The sequence below is a fragment of the Molossus molossus genome, unplaced genomic scaffold (genome assembly GCF_014108415.1).
Source record: "Molossus molossus isolate mMolMol1 unplaced genomic scaffold, mMolMol1.p scaffold_m16_p_21, whole genome shotgun sequence".
Taxonomy (NCBI): Eukaryota; Metazoa; Chordata; class Mammalia; order Chiroptera; family Molossidae; genus Molossus; species Molossus molossus.
The window spans coordinates 1,553,086-1,554,845 of NW_023425357.1; the positions used below are offsets into that span (position 1 = coordinate 1,553,086).

General features: G+C 51.8%; 1 protein-coding gene across 1 annotated transcript; it reads right to left on the reverse strand.

Moving 5' to 3' along the window:
- Positions 1-472: 472 nt before the first annotated feature.
- Positions 473-1,414, reverse strand: LOC118638793 (olfactory receptor 5-like). The gene has a single exon (XM_036274916.1). It carries the CDS (start codon positions 1,412-1,414, stop codon positions 473-475), a length of 942 nt encoding a protein of 313 aa, XP_036130809.1.
- Positions 1,415-1,760: the final 346 nt, after the last annotated feature.

Sequence of the window (1,760 nt, forward strand, 5' to 3'; positions counted from 1 at the left end):
GGTTTCTTCTACTGAAGATGAAAATGTGGAATTAGGTAATGGTGATTGCTGCACAACTTTGAGAATACACAGAAACCCCCAGACTGTTCTTTTTTTTTAACCCTCACCCGAGAACATTTTTCCATTTTTTGTTCAGATAGAGTGGGAGGGAGAAAAGGAGAGAGAGAGAGAGAGAGAGAGAGAGAGAGAGAGAGAGAGAGAGAGAGAGAGAAACATCGATGTGAAAGGGACACATCAAGTGGCTGCCACCCGCACAACCCAACCAGGGCCAGGGACAAACTGCAGCCAAGGTACCTGCCCTTAGTGGGAACCGAACCCGGGTCTCTCTGGACCACAGGCCAATGCTCTAACCACTGAGCTAAACTGGACAGGGCCAGACTGTGTATTTTTAAAGAGTAAAGTATATGGTCTGTGGGTTTTATCTCAATAAAAATATAAACTATGGATAGCCTGAGAGCACCCCAAGCCAGGGTCAGTGGGTCAGCCTCAGTGTTCTGTGGAAGGCTGCTTGGACCTCCTTGTTCCGCAGGCAGTAGATGACAGGGTTGCACATGGGCGTGACCACCGTGTAGATGACAGACAGCACCTTGTTGAGATCCATGGCCTCGATGCGGCTGGGACGGGCGTAGATGAAGAGGGTGGCCGAGTAGAAGATCCCCACCACTACCAGGTGGGAGGCACAGGTGGAGAAGGCTTTGCGGCGGGCTGCGGCTGACGGCATATGGAGCACGGCCCTACCGATGGCCACATAGGAGGTTATGGCCACGAGGAGGGAACCTCCGAAAATGACGATGGCGGAGATGAAGTCCACCAGCTCTGTCAGGGCCACGTGAGTGCAGGACAGATTGAGCAGAGGGGAGACATCACAAAAGAAGTGGTTAAGGACATTAGGGCCACAGTAGGTCAAGCTAGCAATGCATGATGTCTTGACCACTGAGACCAGCAGCCCACCAAGCCATGAGGACAAGGACAAGCCCAGGCAGACCTGGGGCCTCATGAGCAGCGGGTAGTGAAGTGGACGGCAGATGGCCACATAGCGGTCATAGGCCATGGAGGCCAGCAGGGTGCACTCAGTACAGATGAGAGAGATGAAGAAGAAGAGTTGTGTCATGCAGGTTGTAAAGGGCACATGGCTCGGTCCATTCCACAACCCCAGGAGCAGACTGGGCATGGTCACTGACACATAACACACCTCCAGGCTGCTCAGGTTGCCCAGGAAAAAGTACATGGGCTTGTGGAGCTCACTGTGAGTGCAGACGAGGTAGATGATCAGTGTATTCTCCAGGAGGGTCACCAGGTAGAGAGTCAGGAAGACAGCAAACAGGACATCCCTCATGTCTGGCCTCGTGGACAAACCCAGCAAGACAAACTCTTGGACTCTCGTCACGTTGTCCAGCTCCACGGACCTCTCCATCTGAGAACAACATACACCCCTGAAAATATGTTGCAAATCTCCATCTCTACACCTTCCTCACCTGAGATCCAGCCATTGTCTCCCCTGAGTCCAGGAAATGACCTTCTCTGGTTCCTCTGCTTCCAGTTTTCCTGCCACAGTTCTTGTTCATGTAGCAGCTAGTGGGGTCTTTCAAAAATCCTAGATCATAGGGTCGCTCTCCTGCTTAAAACCTACCGATTTTCCCGTTATTTTTCCAATAAACATCATGTTCCTTGTCTTGGTCTTCAAGCCCCCATGATTTCAGATTCCTGCCTATTGCTCCAGGGTCCCTGCCTGTCATGAGTCCTCTCCTCCTATCCACAGA

Coding starts and splice junctions, on each gene's coding strand:
- LOC118638793 (XM_036274916.1), bottom strand. CDS start 1,414: ATGGAGAGGTCCGTGGAGCTGGACAACGTGACGAGAGTCCAAGAGTTT.